Here is a 21,731-nt window from a genome sequence, read left to right on the forward strand (position 1 = left end):
GGGCAGAGAGAGAGGAAGACACAGAATCCGAAGCAGGCTTCAGGCTCTGAGCTGTCAGCACAGAGCCCGACGCGGGGCTCGAACTCACAGACCACAAGATCATGACCTGAGCCAAAGTTGGACACTCAACCGACTGAGCCACCCAGGTGCCCTTGGGCCTGCTCTTTAACATGGATGGTGAATGGTTATAGGCAATTACGGCTTTAGTGTTTTTTTTAAAGACCTTTAATGTAGTTTTACTTTCCCGATGTTAGAAGACCAGACAACGAATGACATTTTTAGTGGACAGGAGCCCCCTGCCCCTGATGCTGGCTATCAGCCCAGAGGTAGAGAATGGAAGCCGGGAGCCAGCTTGCCTCTAGGGAATAGTGCTGCTAAGCAAATCCCCGTGGCTTTGTGGTGATGGCGATTCTGTTTCCACAGACAGTTAAATATGGAATCTGGGAGGAGCTTTGTATTTATGTTCAGTGCTTTCGGAACCAAACCCAAAAGAAAGGACTGAGTGTGACTAAGGGCTTTCGTGGTCAAAATAAACACCAACAAGAGGGAATTACCAAGTCCAAACAGTTGAGGAGTGCCAACCTCAAGCTCTAGTCTTGTAGATACCATGACCATTATATAAATTTGCATTCCAGGGACTAGTGGAGTGTTTTAAGAGAATGCAAAAAGCATCTTTTAAAAGTTGTTTTCTCAAATCACTAATTCAGTCGGTTGGTGACTGCATATTGAGTACGTACACATGATACAGGGAGGGGACATAGGAGTGAACAAATCACGTTCTGAGTGTAGCAAGCATGTGTACTTGAAGAGGCCCAGTTGAACAATAAGCAAAGCCAGAGACTTTTCTGACCTCCCGCTGGTTTTGTGACAGCTGTAAAGGCGCTTCCCACTACGGCCTGACCAAAGACAGGAAGAGGCGCTCTCAAGATGGCTGCCCAGATGGCTGTGCGAGCCTCACGGCAACAGCACTCTCCCCAGAAGTCTCTGCAGCTGCCACCGTCTCCTTAATGACAAACGAGCCTGGCCTAGACAACCCTGCCTACGTGTCCACGGCCGAGGATGGTCAGCCAGCAGACGGCCCACTGGACTCTGGCCGGAGCAACCGAACTAGGGGTGAGTCAAATGGGTGGTTTTCTGGGAATGGGCTCCTTGCCTTGAAATCGCCCTCCATGGAATATTTACTGTAGAAGGTTCTAGCAAATTTTTTTTTTTGTTTTAAGGGGAAATCATTCTGGTAGTTTCGGCAGCAATCCAATGTCCAATTCTCTAAAGTGAAATGAAACCACAAGTACCTCAGGTTGTTAAAAATGTGTAATTGGACTTGGTGGAAGGGGCGAAGTTAGGCCTGATGATTCACCACCCCTTCCCATCCTTCTATCCATGCTGCCCAAGAAAAGTGCTTCCACATTCAGTTCAGCCCAGCGAGAAAGAAAAGCAGATTTTTCAACAAGCCACACATGTGTCATGGTAGAAAACAGACAGCACAGGGAAGCAAATCCCATTTTCCTACCGCCTAGAAGTAATCGCTTCATGTTATTGTATATATCTGACCAGACACGTATGTAAAAGAGGATTTCTGTGAGTGAGTAGCTACTGTTTCTCCCTTCTCACTTGTCCTCAGCACGGCCTTTTGAGCGATCCACTATCAGGAGCAGATCTTTTAAAAAAATAAATCGAGCTTTGAGTGTTCTTCGAAGGACAAAGAGTGGAAGTGTAGTTGCCAACCAAGCTGACCAGGGCAGAGAAAATTCCGAAGACACCGCTGCCTCCGAAGGTAAGTGAGCTCCCTGTGAGAGCGGACATGGTGCTGGGCTTCCAGAATGACTTCAGGGGTGATGACACCTGACCATCACCCGCTTTCTAGGACACCTCCCCTCACGAGGGCATAAAATATTTTTTTACCTTGATCAGCTTACTTCTTATATAAGTAACTAAAGGCAGAAGTGATTGTTCTCTTTTCATGGAAGTTGGACACACAGGTTTTGGAACCCTTACCTCCAGGTGCTAGCTTAACACATACAGAACATAATAATTATTAAGTAAAAAGCATTTAGAATAGTGGCTGGCATATAGTAAACACCATGTAAATATTTTATCTTATTGCAGCTATGTATAATGTGTAGTTCTCAGTGTGTTTTTCATGCATTTACTTAATTCTCACAACAAACCTATGAAGTAGCTACTATTATTACCCCTCTTTTACAGATAAGAAAACTGAGGCACAGGGAGATTACTTAGAGTGTTTAACTTTAAATTCAAACTTGAATGTGGCTCCAGGATCCGGGCAAAGGAAGTTATTGGCTCTTAGATCTTATGTGGTTCTGCCAATATCAGTGAAGCTGAGGAAATACTTCCTATCTTACGTTAGAGCTTTAGAGCAGTCACAGTAACTTTTCTTAAAAAAATGAAGCTTTCTCGTGTGCCAGGTAGTGTATGCCCTAAGTCATTTAGATGTCACAATGCTAAGGGACAGGGATTATTATTCTCATTTCACAGATGAAGAAACTGAGACCCAGAGAGTAACTAGCCCAGAGTCACCCAGCTAGAAAATGACAGACCCAGGAGCTAAACTCAGGTCCTCTGGCTCCAGAGCCCACCCATTAACCACTGGGTGAAGTGCCCTCCACTCCTGGGGGGTTCAGAGGTAAATCCCAAACCACTGTCTTTATCCTGTCTTCGGAGAACCCATGAGCAGTCCTAGAAAATCCCTCTTGTCTCCTTATCACCTCTCCCACTATGCGCACCTGTACTGGCACATGCACACACCCATACATACACACACACACACACGCACACACACACACACACTCTAACTACTCTGAACTCATTACAGTCCTGCGAATACTGTGTCTTTCTCTCCCTTCCATGCTACTGTCCAACCTTCACTCCCGCACTCCTTCAGCAGGCATTCTGATTCCTCCTTGCAAGCTGTGCATGGGCTTTGCCTCCTCTTGGAAGCCCTCCCTGACTTCCTCAGTCCCCTTTCCTTTGTGTTCTCCATGCACCTGCATCTTGATTACAGTGGTGTCACCTTTCATTGTAACCGCATCTAGAAGAGCAGGGCTTCTTTTTATGAGTCTTTGTGTTCTCAAGATGATGTGCAATATCCAGCACATATGATAGTGTTCACTGAATGTGCAGTGAAAATGGGATTACAACTTCCCTTCTGCCATTTCTCTCTCTTATTAAAGCATCCTGAATTCTCCAGGTAAAGTTTTCTCATGCCTGAATAAGACTTTTTTGCATGTTTATAGCAGAAACCTTTTTAATAAGAGATACTATGCGTAAGGTACTGGCCTAGGCTCTGTGATATTATGTAAAGATTACAAAATCCAGTTTCTGGCTTCAAGAGGCTCATTCATAACTAAAAGAAAAGAAGGCATCATGAAGAGTGAGATATAAATAAATGGCAGTGGCAGCCACAGGGAAAAGAGCATCATTTGCAGGTAGGGTGGCAAAATCTGTGTTTAAGGGGCGGTTTATGACCTGGATGGGCATTGGGATCTTGGCTGTGTTAGAAAGTAGCAGAAGCCAAGGTTAAGGCTAGATTAGGAGGGTCTTGGATGCCATTTGGGCGTCTCGATTTGGGGCAGTGAACACACCTGGGAGCTTTTGCAGACTGTTATTGCCGGATCTGTGCTATGATCCAGAAACATGAAGACGGCTGCCATGTGAGGTGTGCAGGGGGCTTAGAGGGGGAGAGAATGGATTTCTTCAGATGCTCCAGGAAGCTATTACCCAGAATGGGATGAGGTGTTAAGACTGAGCAAGGCTGGTAGTGATGTCTTTACAGGACTTGTGAGGCAACAAAACTTTCAAAAATGGCCTTCGAGTCTCACTGCTCCAGCAACTTGTGGCTGGTCTGGTGACCCTCATGGCGTGATTTATCCATCCTTTTCACGTGGGTAAAGAGGCTCCACTGTTTGTTGGCTGGGTGGCCCTGGCCTGGTTATTTAACGTCTCTGAGCTCCAGCATTCTGTCATCTAAAAACAAGGATAATAATAATCTACTTCATGGGCACCCAGGTGGCTCAGTCAATTAAGCATCCAACTCTTGATTTTGGCTCAGGCCATGATCTCATGGTTTGTGAGTTCAAGCCCCACATCAGGCTCTGTGCTGACTGTGTAGAGCCTGCTTAAGATTCTCTGTCCCTCCCCGACTGGCTGGAATATGGCCTTTTGTAGCAACATGGATGGAACTGGAGAGTGTTAGGCGAAGTGAAATAAGTCAGGTAGAGAAAGATACCATATGTTTTCACTCCTGTGTGGATCCTGAGAAACTTAACAGAAGACCATGGGGGAGGGGAAGAAAAAAAAAAGGGAGGGACCCAAACCATAAGACACTCTTAAAAACTGAGAATAAACTGAGGGTTGATGGGGGGGGTGGGAGAGGGGGGAAGGTGGATGATGGGCATTGAGGAGGGCACCTGTTGGGATGAGCACTGGGTGTTGTATGGAAACCAATTTGACAATAAATTTAATATTTAAAAAATTTAAAAAACAAAAACAAAAGCCAAAACAAAAAGTAATAATCTGCTTCATAGGGTTGTTGTAAGGACTAAATGCAAAAAACATGCACACAACTGGCTGGCTTGTAACACCCTTAGGTGAGGACGTAATTTTGAACAACCCTGTTTCATTCCAGACCAGCACAAATTTGGCAGTTGAAAAATTATTTTCACTCTTCATGGTCACTATGGTCTCATTGGCATGGTTCTAATTAGCATTATGTACAAAAGTGACTGGGCGTGTCTTTTCAGACTCTCAAATGCCCTGAATAGTCCAGGTTTGGGAAGACAGTTTTTATAAATCTGTTGGGGAAGTGGGGGATGGACAGGGAGGGGGAGGGAAGCATGAATCAGCAACTTGGATGATTTATTTCTAAATCTTTCTTTGTTCAAAGTGGTTTTTTAAAAATCACCATTCCCTGTCCCCAAACCTGTTCCAACAAACGGTTGTGGTAGAACCTATTTAATGTAATCAAAGTAGTTTAAACATCCACTGAACTCAATCACCCAAGTACTTCGAGCACCAGAAACTGACAGATTAAGGCTGTTGCCTGTAGCCTCACAGCAAAGCCAATCATTTACCTTAAATTACATCCCAGTGGACGTTAAGGACCCCCATTTGCAATGTCTCAGGCTTCCTCTGACTGCTCAATTGCCTTGTTTATCCTATTCTATACTTCGAAGTAATTTTAATTCTTTCTGTATTGTTCCTGGAGAGTTGAGCCCTTCTTAATGAACTCAGAGTTCATTAGGGAAAATGGACAAAGGTCATGGGTTTTGAAAACGGTGCCTTGTGCAGAACCAGACCTGCAGAGGACTTTCCAGATGACTTAACGAAGAGAGAATCTTAGGGCAAAGGCAGCTGTCAGCAGCTATGGGAGACAAAAGCATTTCCACCCTCCACATCCAAACTCCAGTAACCCGGGAGGACCTGCTATCAGCAAACGAGGTGTAGGTTGGGCAATATTTCACGGCATCCCTTCCGCACACTTTTCCCACTAACAGGTCTATATGGCAAGTCCCCCGTGGACCTGTTGTGAATCCTTGGCTCTACAGAAACCTGAGGGAGGTGACGGGATGGCGGTCGCCTGGAGCCCCAGGTTGTGACCTGACTCTGAGAGCGCCATACTTGGCACCTCCCCCAGCAGCCAATCATGTCACTTCCCCACTCCACGCTCAAACATCCTCAGGTGTAAAATAAAGCCACACAACTGTCTCTGTTGAGCCAGGCAACTAGGGAAGCTCTTGTGTGGGCGCAGTGGTGGTGGGGTGGTGAAGGGACCTGTGAAAGATTTCATACAGAAAGAAGAGCCTTCAGTTAAAAGTTAGAGTTTGAGGCACCCGCCTAGGTCTCTGGGCCTCCTGTTGGCTCCGAATTCAGCTAGATCAGGGACGGGGTTCTGGAAGCCACATCCATCTCTTTGTGGTCATGGATCAGGCTGCTTGACTTCCCTTTATCGACAACAATGTCTGGTAGAGAGGACTGGTAATTCCCTAAACCTGAAAAAGCAGGGACTTCCAGGCAGAAATCCTCAAAAGGGACAGAGAAGAGCAGGTTCGTTCTGTTGTGTTTGTGGATAAGTAAGTGATAAAACTGCGGTTGATTCCATCACGACCCTTCATTCATTTTCATTCACTTGTCCACCCTCGGGAGGCCCTGCCCAATGCTTGCGATCTGTGCACGCAACCACGGGACAGAAGTGATGTCCTCAAGGATTTTAGAGTCCAGGAGAGGCTGTAAGAAATGAGCATGACTAATGAAGGCTCAGTGCTGTGAGAAACAAGTCTTGGGGAGAAATGGGATGTTTAGACAAAACAAGGGAAGTGGGATCGGGGTAGAGTTTAATTGAAAGGGATCATTTCATGCAAGTCTTGAAGAAAAAAACTGGGCCTAGGCCTACAATGAAAACCATTCCAAGCAGAGAAACTTATCCTGGCACAGAGGCAGGAAAATGGAAAACATGTATGAGGAACGATGAATAGTTTAGTTTGGCTGAAACCAAAGTTTGGCAAGAAGGAGAGTGGTTGGAAATGTCCGTTGGGTCGGTGTCTTAAGTAAATACTGTCTTTGTCCATTTTAGTCTTTCCAAGGTTGTATCACCTGATTCCAGATGGTGAAATTACGAGCGTCAAGATCAATCGAGTGGATCCCAACGAAAGCCTCTCCATTAGGCTTGTGGGAGGCAGCGAAACCCCACTGGTCCATATCATTATCCAGCACATTTACCGTGATGGGGTGATTGCCAGGGACGGCCGGCTCCTGCCAGGAGACATCATCCTGAAGGTAGAGCCCGTCTGTGGGGCCGTGAAAAGGGCTTAATAAAAATCACTTTGGAGCAAGTAATTGGATGGATGAAATGCTGAATCAATATGGAGCGGCCACTTTCCATATTTATTATGTTGATATGACTCTTCATCTGAGATTTGTCATTTAATTGAGATAGGTCTTTGTCCCCCTCTGTCTTTCTTGTTCTTCTGGTCTCTCCCTCTTTCTGTATATAAGTATTTCTCTGTGTCTCTGTATCATTCTGTCTTTTCCCCCTCCACCTTTCATCCCCCCTGCCCCTTCTCTACCTCCTTTCTTCTCTTCTTCCTCTCTCCTCCTTTCTGCCCCCTCTTCCTACTTTAAGTAACAATAGCCTAAAATAATATCAAACTGGAGCATATATCTTCTTATATTGTTTTTAGAGCAGATTAATGGAACATTTTGTATTTTATCTAATCACTCCCATTCACACAACCCTCTAAAGTAAATTTCCTGTAGCTTAATGGCCCTCCGTGAGAAAACCCAAAAAAGTATTCCTAGGCTATTCCCACCAACCCATAGGCATTCCAGGGAAGGCAGGTGATAGAACAGCACACCCTGGGCATTTCTGTCCCCTGAGGCTTGGGTGAGAGGAAGGACGTTAGGGAAGAATGTTGAGAAGAAAAGAAAAGGCCAAGGAAGAGTTGCTTATCAGAAGTCAGACGTGTGGCAGAAGTGACAAGAAAACCCTCCCTGGTCACACATTTCCTGTCTGATGCCCGGATGGGGGGTTCATTCCATTCCTTCTAGGTCATTGAGGGGCGGGCACCTGACACATCATGAGCTATTTCTCTAAAAGAAATTCTTATTTTGGGGGTGATAAGAGGTGAAAGAATTTAAAGCAGGTGTCGTTGCGATACTGAAAGTCCCACTGGTCCCTGAGGTGGAGCACGAGGCGAGGCCCATCCCCCTCCAGAGATGGTCCACGGCGCAGTCAGCGATAGTGTGCGTGGCTCCCCTCCAGCGGAAACTGCTGCCGGGGAGGGTTGTATAATACGCAGTTGTGACTCTTACAGTCTTCAAGCGGGCCTGGCAGGCAAAATGCTGCCAGAACTGTCTAGGAGATGACCCCGGCCTTCTCTCAGCCTGGGTGCGATGGGACGACCAGACGCAGACGTGACAGAGCAGAGCAAGGGCTTTGAGCTCACCTGTGCTTGGACAAAGGTGGTGAGGCTTGTCTGTGCACGAGAGCCCCCCCTCCATCCCTGGAGAGGCAGCAAAAAACTGATGACTGTACGTGCAGGAGGGCCTCTTAAAAATCTCACGTCACGCCTCCACTAATAATCGACTGCAAGTACGAGAAATCTTACCAAACCATAGAAATTCAAGAAGGTTGTCTCTCTTCTGTGGGGCCCCTGTCCTTGAGACACTGCACAGCGGGGTGCCAGAGCGGTGACTACCATTAGGGGCTGTAGCCTCCAGGCTGGGCCTGCTTAGCCAGAGTAATTAAAACCAGAAAGCCCCATGTGGCATCGGCCCTACAGATAATTAACGAGGCACAAATGAGAGGGCTGAGCTTGAGAACATTTAAGTAGCATAATAAAGTGATCCAGCCTTTCAGTAAGAGCCTAGAAAACGCAGTCACATCCATTTGTTTGACACTATACAGAGGTTGTTTCTCTCTCTCTCTCTCTCTCTCTCTCTCTCTCTCTCTCTCTCTCTCTCTCACACACACACACACACACACACACACACACAGTGATGGGGCCTGGAAGTTCAAGTTCCAGGATGGAGGCCCCAGGGAGAACAATTCATCTGGAGCTCTTTGGAAAGAAAAGTGTCAGCTCAGTTTGATCTGAAGAGTTTAGTATAATCATTTGAACTTCATGGGAAATATTCTTCTTTTGCCTTTTCCTACTTTTTCTTCCTTTTTTCTCCACCCTCCTCTCCACCTCCACCCCTTCGGCTGAACACTAAGTTTGGCAAGCAACAGGAATGAGGGTTGGGACTTGTACAGATAAATCCAGGGGCCTGTGCAAGAACGAGCCTGAAGAAAGATGGCGTCCGGTGAGACAGACTTGAACTGGAGGTGCGAGTGATGCTGAAGGAAAGCAGGGTTAGGAGTAATGTTGGAAGGTGGGTGTATGCAGGTATTTGGACAGGGGAGGAGGTGGGAAACCAGAGCAGTCTTTAAGGAAGGATCCTGCTGATGCTGTGGGCCCGGGGCCTTTTAGGAAGTGTTGTGGCAAGTGGAGCTGGTTGATTTGTTCTGACTTCCGGTCTCCCCCCCAGGTCAATGGGATGGACATCAGCAACGTCCCTCACAACTACGCCCTTCGCCTCCTGCGGCAGCCCTGTCGCGTGCTGCGTCTCACTGTGCTGCGAGAGCAGAAGTTCCAAAGCAGGAGCAATGGACAGGCACTGGATGCCTATGGACCCCGCGATGACAGTTTCCACGTGATTCTCAACAAAAGCAGCCCTGAGGAGCAGCTTGGAATAAAACTGGTGCGCAAGGTGGATGAGCCCGGGGTTTTCATCTTCAATGTGTTGGATGGTGGGGTAGCTGACCGACATGGTCAGCTGGAGGAGAACGACCGTGTGTTGGCCATCAATGGACATGACCTTCGGTACGGCAGTCCCGAAAGTGCAGCTCATCTGATTCAGGTGAGTCACAGGTCATTGCCAAGATCTCGGCTGGAAACTGCCATCAGGAGTGGTATGCTCATTAACCTGCCCTACCTGCCATGTTACTATCACATGTAACATGTAGTGCCCCCCTTCCCAGGAATCAAGATTGAAGGGCCAGGTAAGAACATTACTCAAGCAAATGATGTGTCTCAGGTTCATGGACATTCCCTAAGTGTCGCCAACCATGACTGCCTATAAACCAATGACTGCCAACCAATATGACTGCCTGTAAACACTTAGGGTTATGTGCTGCAACCTGACCAGGTGAAGATCACTTAAGGTCATCTTTATAGCCCATATGTTGTTTGCAGACTGAAGGGTCGTTCAGATACATTCTGGACATACCCAAGACCTCTAGTTGTACTAACTGCCATGAGAAGTGGTGCCATTTGCCCTCCAGGAATCCTGTGGACAGAGACCACTAGGGAATTAGCTAATAATCCCCATCCCCATGGCTGAGTCCAGCCACTTTGGAAAACCCACGGAACTCAAGTATGAACCTTTAGGAAGGCCTCTCAAAAGAGAGGTGTACAAGTTATGTTCCCAATAACCTGACGTTGGTTCAAATTAATTCACTTTCCTGACTGGTATACCATCATCAAGCCCCAGCATGTATCCTGTTGGCTCTCCCTGGGTCACCATGGTTTTCTAATGCATGGTGAGCTGCCATCTTTATTCTTCGAAGGACAGGCTTTGTTCTGTGCTCTTGTACTCCGAATTCATTGATTTACTTCATTTAGCCAAAACACGTTAAGTTTCTGCTGCTTGCCTAGCCATGCATCAGGTACAGGGAACACAGAGATGATGACCTCTTAGGCTGCTCTCTCAAAGGAGCCCACGGTCTAGTATGGGGGATGGACTTTTTGTAAATAATTCCCATATGGTGTGTTAGTACTATAGTGGAGAAATTAATAACAGTGCTGTTTCAGATGAAGGAGAGATTATTGCTTGCATGGGCCTAGGAATTCTTAATAGAGGAGAAGACCTTGAACTGGGGCTTGGACGAATCAGTAGAAGGCCTCTAGGTAGACAAGGAAGGGTCATTTGAAGGGGATACAACACAAAAGAACATTTCCCGAAAAGCTGGTTAGGAAAAGGGTTAATACCAGGAGCATGGAGTACATTAAAAAAAAAACAGCCATAGACGAGGCAGGAGTGGCAGGCAAGGACCAGACCCTAAGAAGCTCAGACTGTATCCTCAAGGCCATGGGGTGTCATTGGAAGGGTTTAAGGAAGGAGGTGACATGATTTTCTTGATTCCTCTAGAGGCAGTGGAGAGCTGATAGGAGAGGGGACAGATTAGAGGCTTTATCTTATGAAGCATTTGCAATTACCTGGCATACTGCGTCAGCTTCTAGTTAGTGACTAAAGTATTAATACTTCAAGAATAGACAGTGAGTCAGCAGTATATATTTTGCTGAACCTTGTACCAAGTTCCACTGAAGATGACAGAAGATTGAGCCTGCTTTCAAGAATTGGTCACCTAAGCACACACTGATCTCCCTACCCGGGGTTCCGGCCATGGACTTCTTCCGGGTGTCGGCAGCTCTCTTCACCGTCGTGTGGAGCATCTTCTGCCTCTTCCTTGGGGACAAGCAAGTGGTAGATGATACTGTCCTTTTGTACGTGGACAGCATGAGGCAGAGGGGACAAGGGGACTCTCCCTCCTTCCCCTGTCCACCAGGAAAGGAAGCACATGTGCTGTCTTGGCCCCCGAGTTGTGGATCTTGGTGGTGTTCCACTTTCAAGGTGATTAACAACCTGATGGATGTTTATCTCCCTAACAGGGCCTAAGGCCATGGCCTGTGGATCAGGTGGAGAACAGAATCAGAGTGACAGGAGGCATTTCCCTTCTGGAGTTTGTGCCATCTAATTTCCGAATTCATATGTCCAGCCTCAACTTCTCCTCTGAACGCAACCCTTCTATAACCGACTGCCTGCTTGGTATCTCCATTTAAAGGCATCTCAAACTTAATGTCTAAAATCAAATCCTTGACTTCTCCCTACTCTATTCCTTGTCAAACCTGCTCTTTCCTCAGCTTTTGCCAGCCTCTAGAAATGGCACCATTTGCCCAGTAATTTGGGCCAGAAGAATCCCTTATTCCCTTCAACGTGCTCTTTCTGTAATCTGTTCCTCACTATGTCCATGGCTCCCATCAGGCAAGCTACCATCAGTGTTCGGTCTCCACCAGAGACCTTCCAACTGGTCTCCTTGCTTCTGCACCCGATTCTCTACCTCTGCTCTCTACAGGGCAGTTAGATGGCTACTTTACAATGTCAGTCCCATCATGTCACTCCTGTGGTCAGCTCTCTGATGCTTCCCAAGACACTTAGATTAAAATTTCCAAGTCTTGGGGTACCTGTGTGGCTCAGTCAATTGAGCATCTGGTTCATGATTTTGGCTCAGATCATGATTCCCCAGGGTCCTGGATTGAGTCCCATAATGGGTTCCATGCTGAGTGTGGAGCCTAACTTAAGTTTCATTTTCTCTCTCTCCCCTTCTCCCCCCTCTCCCCACCCCTCTCCCCCCTCTCCCTCTCCCCCCTCTTTCTCTCCCCCTCCCTCTCTTCCCCCCTCTCTCCCTCCCTCCCTCCCTCCCTCTCTCTCTCCCTCCCTCCCTCTCTCTCCCCCCTCCCTCTCTCCCTCCCTCCCTCCCTCTCTCTCTCCCTCCCTCCTTCTCTCTCCCCCCCTCCCTCTCTCCCCCTCCCTCTCTCTCTCCCCCCTCCCTCTCTCTCTCCCCCCCTCCCTCTCTCTCCCCCCCTCCCTCTCTCTCTCCCCCCCTCCCTCTCTCCCCCTCCCTCTCTCTCCCCCCCCCCCTCTCTCTCTCCCCCCTCCCTGTCTCTCTCCCCCCCCTCCCCCTCCCTCTCTCTCTCTCCCCCCTCACTCTCTCTCCCCCCCTCCCTCTCTCTCCCCCCTCCCTCTCTCTCCCCCCCCCTCTCTCTCCCCCCTCCCTCTCTCTCCCCCCCTCCCTCTCTCTCCCCCCCTCCCTCTCTCTCTCCCCCCTCTCTCTCCCCCCTCTCTCTCCCCCCCTCTCTCTCCCCCCCTCCCTCTCTCTCTCCCCCCTCTCTCTCCCCCCTCTCTCTCCCCCCCTCTCTCCCCCCCTTTCTCTCCCCCCTCCCTCTCTCCCCCCTCCCTCCCTCTCTCCCTCCCTCTCCCTCCCTCCCTCTCTCCCCCCTCTCTCCCTCCCTCTCCCTCCCTCCCTCTCTCTCTCCCCCCTCTCTACCCCTCTCTCCCTCCCTCCCCCCCTCTCTCTTACTCTCCCTCCTTCCCTCTCTCTCTCCCTCTCCCTCCCTCTCCCTCTTCCTCCCTCCCTCTCCCTCTCACCCCCCTCCCTCTCACCCCCCTCCCTCTCACCTCCTCCCTCTCACCCCCCTCCCTCTCTCTCCCTCTCTTCTTCTGTCTCCCCAGCACATGCGTGCGTGCTCTCTCTCTCTCAAATAAAGTATTTTTAAAAATTTTCTAAATCTTAACAATGGCCTGCAGAGCCATACATAATCTGGCCTTTAGTTATCCTTCCAAATTAATTTCTTTTTTTTTTTTTTTTTTTCAACGTTTATTTATTTTTGGGACAGAGAGAGACAGAGCATGAACGGGGGAGGGGCAGAGAGAGAGGGAGACACAGAATCGGAAACAGGCTCCAGGCTCCGAGCCATCAGCCCAGAGCCCGATGCGGGGCTCGAACTCACGGACCGTGAGATCGTGACCTGGCTGAAGTCGGACGCTTAACCGACTGCGCCACCCAGGCGCCCCTTTCCAAATTAATTTCTTAAGCAAAGTAGAAGATCTCTGGTATTCTCACCCTTGCCCAGCCATTCTCAGTCACATTGCCTTCTTGCTACTACTTCTGAAACATTTCAAGACCTTTTTCACCTCAAAGCTGGCATTCTCGCTCTCCCTCTAACTGGAAGAATCTTCCAAATAACTGTATAACTGCCATGCTTCATTCAGGTGTTTCCTCAGACCTCACCTCAGGGAGGCCTTCACTGACAATCCCACTTAAAATAGCTTCTCCCACCCCCAGCTCTAGATCCCTTATTTAATCAGCTTTATTTCTTCCCACCAACGAATTATTACCTGTCAACATAGTATAGAAGAGTACAATATGGTATCTCAAGCACTTAGAGAAATGCCTGGCAAGAACAGACACTCGATAGTTGTTCAATGGATAAATTGAGCCAAGTTCTAAAATTGTAAATATATAGAAGACCGGATTTATACATTCATCCCATCTCCTAGGGATTTTTCATCAAACCATTTACCAAAGAACAAACACCAAATCGACTTTTACATGCTGTTTGTCCCCAAGATGGAATTTCTACATTTTGTCCTTTTGAATTTGTTCAGTTGTTACTGGTTGAGCACCTTCCATGTGCCGAGAGGTGCATGTTACAGTGGAAAACGAGACTGACACAGTTCCTGGCCTTCTAGAGCTTGGAATGTATTCCTATCTCTGATCTCCAATAGAATGAAGTCCACGTTTGGCAGGTGGGTGTAGCCTGTTGTGTCAATGGGTGAGAACAGAAAATAAGACAGTATTCCTGAAAACATTAACCCACGGACAAGGAAGAGCCCTTTTCCTCATCACGAAGAAACTGCACACTAAGCGTGATTTTTTCTTCTTTGAAACTAGACTTTTAGGTGATCGTCAATTTTCGTGCACGTTGTGTTTGTCAACTTCCTCTGCAGGTCTGTCTGTGCAGCTCATGTTCTAGAGGTGATCTGCCAACTACACTTGGCAATAGGCAAAAGAAAAACTGTCTTACTCATGCCATTTGGACAAATTTTTGATTGCATATGGCATTCTACTTTTGTAGATTAATAGCAGAAGAGGAAAAAATTTTTTCCCTGAGAAATTTATGAAGTAAAATCTTGCCCAACAGGGGGACTTCCTAAAAGAGTCTTCTCACAAAGCCAATGTGCTTTATAAGCAGGGGAAGGGGGAAAAAAGATCTTTTAAAGGCTTGGGCAAAGCTAGTTGGAAAAGAAATGGAAAAAGTCGAGTGCTGGGAAAACCCAGTTAAGCAATCTCAAGAGTGGATTTTATTTATGTGATACTTGTAACACACACCAGGCTGGGGGAATTAAACTTAATACCCTTCAAAGGTTGAGACTCAAATTACCAAGCGATCCTTAGCTGCATGGCCCTTGTGTATCTACCCCATGAATCATACTTGCCTGAGAAAGAAATTCCCAGACAACATGTCCTGTTGGTCATGTTTTCTCCCACAGTACCACACTTTTGCCTTTTTTCTCCATTATTTCAGGGAAAAGTTATTACAGAGAAGCCACAACTGTTTTAAATTTGGCCAACTGACATATGTGGAGTCCTAACCCCCACTTACTCAGCAGCCCCGGGTGCCAGACCCCAGGAGTTAGTCGGCTCCTCTAGGAAGAGAAACCCTAAGGACACAGAAGTTTTGCGTAGGGAGCAGTTGACTGACTGAACAACAGGATGATTTTATTTCCCCCCCCCCGTTGTCAGTTTCGTAATTCTTTGAGCGCCATATCTAGAATAATCGTAGGAAGGAGACAGCTTTGTGAAACTGTCTGGTGTCCTACCTAAAATCAGAGAACCAAGAAATACAGAGAGAAGATTTGAGACCCTGGGAGAAAAAAGAGATCTCGACATCCCTCACCATGGCGATTCAGCATCTCTCAACCCACCAATCAGTGTGCAAATGGATTAGGCTGACAGATGTACCTATTTTGAGATGCTCTCCTCTATCTGCAATTCTGGAACAGTGAGTTACAAACGTATGTGGGAGATCAAATATATGCAATTCATAAAGTAATTACGGATTTCAAATTTGAGTATTGCTCTTGTGCCTTTTGTTTCTAGGCAACCCCCAGACTTGAGGCAGAAGCTGAAAAACAATTTGAAGCCATTTGTAAAGGTGGTGACACACAGGTTTTCATTAATACTAATTTCATAATGCACACATGTGTGATTTTTTTTTTCCCTTTGCATGAATTAACATTTAAATGAGAAGTGATTTTATCAAGAACAACCAACAACTAGGCTCTACAGACTTTTAAAAAGAATGTGAGAGGCCTCTGGACAGAGCCAGAAAGCAAATAATGGACTGCTCGTATTACCGACATTTGTTCTGAATACGTGATTCCAGCTCGTGTGTTCTGCATAACTGGGGGAAAAACAAAAAAAGAGCACTTTTGTCCCTTGAAGCCAGGAAGAACTGCCAATGAAATAAGACCTTATAGGTCAATGTGCTTTTTACAGATCAGCACAATACAGCACTAATACAGAATCAAATCCCCATTTCAACATATTTTCTTACCATGGCATTGTAATAAATGTAATACAATGGCTAAAGAATGCGCAGATTTAGTAACAGTCTTCTTGAACTGAATTCTTAAAGTCCAGATAAGTTTTATATACAGCTCTAAATCTCATGCATTCCTGATAAAGCATGACTTGGTAAACTGTACAGCTTTTCAGCGTTGAATTCTTGGAGTGAATCTTCTGCACCGCCACACGCTGCAAATATTAGGGAATCTTGGAACTTTACTGCCCTTCCTCCAACTCCATACCCCCCCCACATGCATTTTTTTTTTTTAACACCATGGAACAACATTAACCATGAGAGTAACTTCTAGATACCATAAAAGAGGGGCGCCTGGGTGGCTCAGTCGGTTGAGCACCTGACTTCGGCTCAGGTCATGATCTCGTGGTCTGTGAGTTCGAGCCCCGCGTCGGGCTCTGTGCTGATGGCTCAGAGCCTGGAGCCTGCTTCAGATTCTGTGTGTGTCTCTCTCTCTGCCCCTCCCCACTCATGCTCTCTCTCTGTCAAAAATAAACATACATTTTAAAAAAAAAATTAGATACCATAAAAGAAGTGATGTTTGAGGCAAAGAACTTGGGTCATTCTGCCAACTCAACAAGCAGCAGCCACAAGAACTAAATTCTTATTTTGACCTTGTCGCTGACCTCTGTATGATCCCATGTACACCAGACTGTCGTTAATATCTTAGCACTTAAAGGAGGTGCTTCTGGCAGCCTAAGGATGAATATGGAGCTATGGTCAAGAGGGAAAAAGAGACCAAATTGCTGTCTCAGATCTCTTTTTCTACCTCGGTCTAGTCCTAAGGTCCTATTTCACCACTTTCCCTCAACCCCTCCTTAATTTTCTTTTTCCTTGGTCAGACTCTTGCTCTTTGCCCACTAAAATAGCCGCTGCCGCCCCCATAGAAGATATTCTTGAAGTCTTCTTTTAAAATTGTGGAGCACCTGGGTGACTCAGTCAGTTGAGCATCTGACCCTTGATTTCGGCTCGGGTCATGATCTCGTGGTTTTGTGGGATCGAGCCCCACGTCCAGCTCCGCGCTGATGGCAAAGAGCCTGTTTGGGATTCTCTGGCTCCTTCTCTCTCTCTGCCGCTCCCTACGCATGTGCTCACTCTTGCTGTCTCCCCCCAAATAAATACACATTTTAAAAAAATGCATCAGACTCTATGCTATGTGCTAATGTTTCAGTGGTGAACAAATCAACTCACACCAGGTTTGCTTTCACCAAGTTTATTTTATAGCAACTGTCCACTTACAGTGCTCCATTAGCTTGTCCTGGAGTTCTATTTCTGGAGCCCCTGACTTTTTGCTCCGTGAGAGGCATTTTTCTCAGAATTCCTCTTGCCCCCGGAAGGGAGGATCAGGGCAAGGACTTTGCTTCTGCACGTCATTGCGTAGTATGGTGCCATGGCGACAAACGACTGATGACTCTGGTATTTTTCTAGCATCTCAAGTGCTAACTCTCTTCTGATGCCTCCTGTTGTCTGTATTGCCACGTACGGTCTGTGTGCCATACGTGATCTCAGAGTTAGGTTTCATTGATGTAATGTGTCCCTTAGTGAGGACATCTTTTAATCAATCATCTCTTTTAATTAATCAGTAATCTTTTAATTAGTAATAATGAAGACAGACTTCTATGGAGTTCTTGGCTTCATAGGGCACAGAGATAATCGCGTCTGCATATATGACATGGCCAAGTGGGCCCATCATGGAGGTCCTGGGGGCAGCTGGTCCATCAGCAAAAAGACTACTCTGTATTGGATCTTCCGGGTCCAATTCTGCAGACACACACCCCACACAGCTTTATTAGAGTGAGTCCAGACTTTGTCAAGCTTTTGAGATGACTTGAAAACATATGAAATATTAAAGAAACTAGAAATACTTGACCTGGAAAGGAAAGGAGCCAAGGGAGAACAGTGAATGTTATCTTCAAATAAGTTTGTTACATGGAAATTGATTTGGGGCTGCCCGAGAGAGCATCACGGGAGCCAATGGGTAAGCAAGAAAATGGTACATTTAGCTCAGCCTGAGGACAGACTTTCTAATTAACGCCAAGTATGGCGCAAGCAGCCTTGGGACACAGTGAGTTCACTGTCATTGGAGGCACCGAAGCATGAGATGGGTGACAATGTGACAGGGATTTTGTGGGGGAATTAGAATATGGGTTACAGAGAACGTGTTGGATTAGATGATGCCTGACATCTCTTCTGTATATGTGACTTTTTTTTAATATGAAATGTATTGCCAAATTGGTTTCCATACAACACCCAGTGCTCATCCCAAAAGGTGCCTTCCTCAATGCCCATTACCCACCCTCCCCACTCTCCCACCCCCCATCAAGCCTCAGTTTATTCTCAGTTTTTAAGAGTGTCTTATGGTTTGCCTCCCTCCCTCCCTTTTTTTCCCCCTTCCCCTCCCCCATGGTCTTCTGTTAAGTTTCTCAGGATCCACATAAGAGTGAAAACATATGGTATCTCTCTCTCTCTGTATGACTTATTCCACTTAGCGTAACACTCTCCAGGTCCATCCACGTTGCTACAGAAGGCCATATTTCATTCTTTCTCATTGCCACATAGTATTCCATTGTGTATATAAACCACAACTTCTTTATCCATTCATCAGTTGATGGACTCTTAGGCTCTTTCCATAATTTGGCTATTGTTGAAAGTGCTGCTATAAGCATTGGGGTACAAGTGCCCCTCTGCATCAGCACTCCTGTATCCCTTGGGTAAATTCCTAGCAGTGCTATATGTGACTTTTTAATTACATGGAACCAGTGGTCCCCAACTTCCCAAGGCATTGTGAGCCCAGGATAGATGAACTGACCGTGATACTTGAACAATTGGTGGAAGGGAGCCTAAGAGGGGGCAACCCCAAACAGTATAAAGAGAACCATCCCCACGACTATACGTTGAAACCCAAAGCTAGACTGCCTAACTCTGGGATCCTTGGAAAAGAAGCTGGTGGGGAATGTGGACGCAGGATGAATTATTTTTAAAGAAACGCTCATTAAAATCTTTGTTGATGGACCACTAAGTACAGGCAAGTTCACGTTATTATAAATGCAATGATAGCTTTCACTTGTCTCTCTAACAAGGGCTGTTTCTCAACACTGCACCCAGCTGCTGCTGAGGCGAGAGCCAGTACAAACACATTAGCCTAGTTTCCACCTCACAACTTCAAACACTAGGAAAGAAAGTGCAGCCAGTAGTCTCCCTGAGAACAATTTGTAAGGTGGCCAGTAAGAGCCACAGATCCAGCCTTGCGGAGAATTTATTTCCAAGCAAGTGGATACCAGGCTCATTTATTGGAGGGTTGTTCCTGCCGGCAACTTAATGCCAAAGTCGACATTTGAAAATCCAGTGAGAAATTTGTGTTTGAAAATGTGAATTAAACAGCTCTTGCAGGCTGCTCCTTGGCATTTTGAATTTTGCCTGGCAAGTTGATTTGATACGAAAGGCTCAGATTTTTCTCCATTCTTAGGAGATGCTTAGCACCCATGACTGCTCACGTTCACAAAGTGAACGTGATGGCGATGTGCGGGCCAAAGACAAACCCCCTGCTGAGATCCTTCAAAACATTGGACTTTCCCTGCAGATAAAGAGCAAATTTGGGCTCAGCAGTTGGAGTTTTGACTTGAGTGTTTTGCTGCTTATCACTAGGAATTTTTGCTTCAGAAAGCTCCTAGCGATAACCTCATTAGGAAAAGTGAGGCTTACAGGATAAAGAAACATTATTACAAAATACTCTTCCAAGAATTGAATTTAGTTGGCTAATACCATAGTTCTTCATGTCAGTTTGCCGCATTATTGTTTCCTGAGCTTCTTAGTTTTTGTTCTGATGCAAGCTTTATACGTGATGAGAAACACCAAGGGATTCAAGAGAGGCAAGGAACAGAGGAAAGGTGTAGAAATACTGATTACGTGGACCAGCAAAAGTGATGACTGGGCTCTATGGGAAGGAAAATGAAGAACTTGAACTTGCTTTTTGGGCCTGTTCAGTAAGATTTTTGTAATTTATTTGAGATGAGTCAACTCAACTGGCCCACCATCCACCTTGATGTTCACCATAGCCACGCTTAGTGGACTTTAGCAGCTGTTTTTAAAAATTCATCTGACTTATAGCTACCCAGTTGATGATCCCTAAGTTTCAAGAGAGCCCTGAGAAGAAATGTTTATTAATACAAGCATGCAAAATCATGAAGGTTTGGGCTGGGCAGTGTTGGACAACCGTGGGGACCTGATTTCACTGATGAGGTTTTGATTGCTTCAGGTTTTAAACACAAGGTCCTGGGGCGCCTGGGTTGCTCAGTCGGTTGAGTGTTTGACTTCGGCTCAGGTCATGATCTCACAGTGAGTTCGAGCTCCGCATCGGGTTCTGTGCTGACTGCTCAGAGCCTGGAGCCTGCTTCGGATTCTGTGTCTCCCTCTCTCTGCCCCTAACCCACTCACATTCTGTCTCTGTCTCTCTCAAAAATAAATGTTAAAAAAAAAATTAAAAACAAGGTCCCCCTTCATGACCAGATTTTTCCACAGTCTGGCAGCCATACCTGTAAATGGAGAAGGCAGGCAGGCAATGTCCGTCTCTGAGGAGGTGAAGGGTGGTCAGCGGATGACATGAAGAGAGGAACCCCCAAACTTACCCCTCTCTCCTCCTCGTGCCCAATCCTAGTCCTTCCTGGGGACCTTTCTAATCCACTCCGGGCCATCAGGGAGCTTTGTTTATCTGCACTTCACAGGGCTAATTAATGTCTCCTCTATCTGCCCCACGGATCTGGAGTCTCAGTAGTCAGCAGTTTACGAATAACGCTGAATGCTCTCAAGCAGATCTGAAATTCATCTGTGGCACAAATCCAATTTGTAAATTTACGATGTGGAATAGACTCTCCCCAGTAAGCAACGTACTTGCTCTCCGGAATGCTCTGTGCAAGCATCGATGTTGATAGCTGAGGGGAATAGTAGCCAGAACTGGGGATAGCCACATGAAAGGTAAAGGCTCAGGGTAAAGGCCCTTAAGCGGGTTGCATTTGCACTCTTGACTCATCCCTGTATTTCTAAACTGTTTCTCCTTTCCCGTGCCCAAATGTTGAATTCTGTACATGCGGGATTTCTACTCTTACGTTGGTAGCATTGCCGCCACCAACTCTTTTCCTTTTTCTGTCCTGCTCACCTTTGGCCTGGGTTTTAGACTGAGCTGCAACTTTACGCCATATACTCGGTTCTATCTGGAAAGCCCTTCAGACGTGGCTTGTGTGCAAAGGAGCCATCTCTGAAAAATAACCATGTTCGATGATGTCTTTTCAAAAATTGTTGGATGCATCAAACCTTCCCTAGTTTTTCCCTTGAAGTAGGTTTCCTTACCTGATTTAAAGCTAAAGGAAGGGCACCTGGGTGGCTCAGTGGGTTGAGCATCCAACTCTCGGTTTCGTCTCGGGTCATGATCCCAGGGTTGTGGGATCAAGCCCCGAGTCAGGCTCCATGCTGAGTGTGGGGTCTGCTTAAGATTCTCCCTCCCCCTCCCCCTCTCTCCCCCATTCATTCTCCCTCCCCCCCCTCCTCCTCTCCCCATTCTCTCTCTCCTAAACAAAAATTTTAAAAAAAGTAAAGGAAATGAGTCTCATGCTCTGGCCAAATTATAAAATGGGCACTGCCGTGAGAAATACTAAACACCATTTTTTTTTCTCCCTAAAAAAAGGTAGAGTAAAATTTGCATCCTGGTAAGCCTCTGGTGCCCAGTGCTTTGGATGGAAGCTCTGAGGGTGGCTAACGTCTGTGTCTTCTTACCCAGGCCAGTGAAAGGCGCGTTCACCTCGTCGTGTCCCGCCAGGTTCGTCTGCAGAGTCCTGACATCTTTCAGGAAGCCGGCTGGGACAGCAACGGGAGCCAGTCCCCGGGGCCGGGGGACAGGAGCCATACTCCCAAGGTGAGCCCCAGCCAGGCTATGTCCACTCCTCCTGCAGGAAGCAATTGCTTGGGAAGGCTGAACAC

The 21,731-nt window shown here is 46.6% G+C and overlaps 1 protein-coding gene across 3 annotated transcripts in view; it reads left to right on the forward strand.

Moving 5' to 3' along the window:
* The window catches only part of LNX1 (ligand of numb-protein X 1), a 186,065-nt gene that overhangs the window by 149,255 nt on the left and 15,079 nt on the right, over positions 1 to 21,731 (forward strand). For all 3 annotated transcript variants that reach the window (XM_045474036.1, XM_045474034.1, XM_045474037.1), the window contains 5 exons: positions 872 to 1,113; positions 1,622 to 1,774; positions 6,590 to 6,792; positions 9,046 to 9,417; positions 21,532 to 21,666. In XM_045474036.1, coding sequence (XP_045329992.1) covers positions 872 to 1,113; positions 1,622 to 1,774; positions 6,590 to 6,792; positions 9,046 to 9,417; positions 21,532 to 21,666 — 1,105 coding nt within the window. The remainder of the gene's footprint in view (positions 1 to 871; positions 1,114 to 1,621; positions 1,775 to 6,589; positions 6,793 to 9,045; positions 9,418 to 21,531; positions 21,667 to 21,731) is intronic.

The sequence above is a fragment of the Leopardus geoffroyi genome, chromosome B1 (genome assembly GCF_018350155.1).
Source record: "Leopardus geoffroyi isolate Oge1 chromosome B1, O.geoffroyi_Oge1_pat1.0, whole genome shotgun sequence".
Taxonomy (NCBI): Eukaryota; Metazoa; Chordata; class Mammalia; order Carnivora; family Felidae; genus Leopardus; species Leopardus geoffroyi.